The sequence below is a fragment of the Mus pahari genome, chromosome 18, assembly GCF_900095145.1.
Source record: "Mus pahari chromosome 18, PAHARI_EIJ_v1.1, whole genome shotgun sequence".
NCBI classification, from domain to species: Eukaryota; Metazoa; Chordata; class Mammalia; order Rodentia; family Muridae; genus Mus; species Mus pahari.
Window position 1 is genome coordinate 14,235,863 of NC_034607.1, and position 1,918 is coordinate 14,237,780.

General features: G+C 51.0%; 1 protein-coding gene across 2 annotated transcripts in view; it reads right to left on the bottom strand.

Annotated features, from left to right (window-relative positions):
* Positions 1 to 566: 566 nt before the first annotated feature.
* Positions 567 to 1,918, bottom strand: part of Rrp36 (ribosomal RNA processing 36) — a 7,601-nt gene continuing 6,249 nt past the window's right edge. For both annotated transcript variants that reach the window (XM_029531175.1, XM_021218006.2), the window contains exon 7: positions 567 to 1,336. In XM_029531175.1, the coding sequence (XP_029387035.1) occupies positions 1,200 to 1,336 (137 nt within the window). In that variant the 3' untranslated portion in view covers positions 567 to 1,199. The remainder of the gene's footprint in view (positions 1,337 to 1,918) is intronic.

Here is a 1,918-nt window from a genome sequence, read left to right on the forward strand (position 1 = left end):
CAGCGACTTCCTTTATGCAGAACGTCCCAAGGGTATGTGATGGCACATACATCCTAAAATGGTGCCAGACACACTGCTGCAGCAAATGCTCTCTCAGCCTTACTACATACGGGCTCAGAAGCCAGGGGGGCCCCAGGCCACGGACTGAAGCCTCGCAGTGACACACTAGTGAGCACTAACATACTGCCTCCCATGTCACACTCTTATCTACCCACTGCAGGGCTGATTCACCCTTTGGACATCTTTTCAGGGCCCACATTTAAGATGGAGGGCCCTGTGATCTGACTTCTCATACTGTAGACCCCCATATTCGGCCTACTGAAACAATAGTTCTAGGTCTTACATTAAAAACAAAACGGGCGGGCTGGTGAGATGGCTCAATGGGTAAGAGCACCCAACTGCTCTTCCGAAGGTCCGGAGTTCAAATCCCAGCAACCACATGGTGGCTCACAACCATCCGTAACGAGATCTGACGCCCTCTTCTGGAGTATCTGAAGACAGCTACAGTGTACTTGCATATAATAAATAAATAAATCTTAAAAAAAAAAAAAAAAAAAACGGGCTGGAGAGATGGCTCAGAGATTAAAGTGCTTGATCCCCAGCACCGCACTGGACAACTCACAAGTCCTATAACCCCAGCTCCATGGGAAGTCAATGCTTGCCTGAAACGCCCCCGCACTCATGTGCACACACACAGACACGCGCACACAACAAGTTCTAGCGCTCAAGAGGCAGAGGCAGGCAGATCCCTGTGAGTTCGAGGCCAGCCTGGTCTACGGAGGGAGTTCCAGGACAGCCAGGACTGTAGACAAACCCTGTCTTGAAAAACCAAACAACAACAACAGAACAGAATAAAAGGAGAAACAGGCTTGTTTCCACAGTGGCTCTGCTGTGAAGTCCCTGCCCTGAAAGCTCACATGACCACAACCACACCCCCTCTTCATTTCAGTCACTGGCTTAAGGCAAGGCTGGGATGAGACCATGAGACCAGGTGTTTCCGGACCAGATTCCAGAGAGGCAGTGTGACGTGGAAGGAAGGCGGAGATCTCGCTGCTGGGCAGCACTAATATAGTCCAAGAGCACGCTGGTCTTCCGAGTCAGTTAGGTCAGTGGTAGTCATCATGCTCGCTTCTGAGCAGGAAAGATCCAGAACTGGCCAAGCCCGGCCCACTCCCACAGGTCTCCTGGGACAGTTCTTACTACTCCTTGCTCAGTGGGAGGTGCCTCCTGTCCTTGCCTGCGTTCCGGCGCCTCTTTCGACTCAGGAAACTCTCCAGCTTCTTGCTGCGTTTCAGCTCCTTGAACTTCTCAGCCAGGGCCAGCTGCCGCTGCTCAGCTAGACAAGAAGCAAGCAAGCGGGTGAGCGGCAGAGCCTCAGTTCCTGATCTGACACCGGGAACCCCTTATGCTGGGCCACGCTGGTGGGAGCTCACTGGTGTCTGAGGGACAGGCACACCTTGTTATGTGTCCTGCTGCTGATTACACAACTCTGCAGACGCTAGACAAGGAGCTACAGCACCAGTCCAGTAAGCCGGTCTTTTTCCCTGAGTGCTAGAAACTGAATTCAGGACTTCGCTCAACCTAGACAAGTGCAGCACACTGAGCTATCAAGTAGCCAAGCTGCCCAAGCTAACTTTTTCTTTTCTTTTTTTCGAGACAGGGTTTCTCTGTGTAGCCCTGGCTATCCTGAAACTCTCTTTGTAAACCAGGCTGGCCTCGAACTCAGAAATCCGCCTGTCTCTGCCTCCCAAGTACTGGGATTAAAGGCATGCGCCACCATCGCACGGCCTAACTTTCTTTTCTTGTTAAAAAAAAGATTTATTTATTATTATATCTAACTACAATGTAGCTGTCTTGAGACACCCCAGAAGAGGGNGTCAGATCTTATTACAGATGGTTGTGAGCCACCATGTGGTTG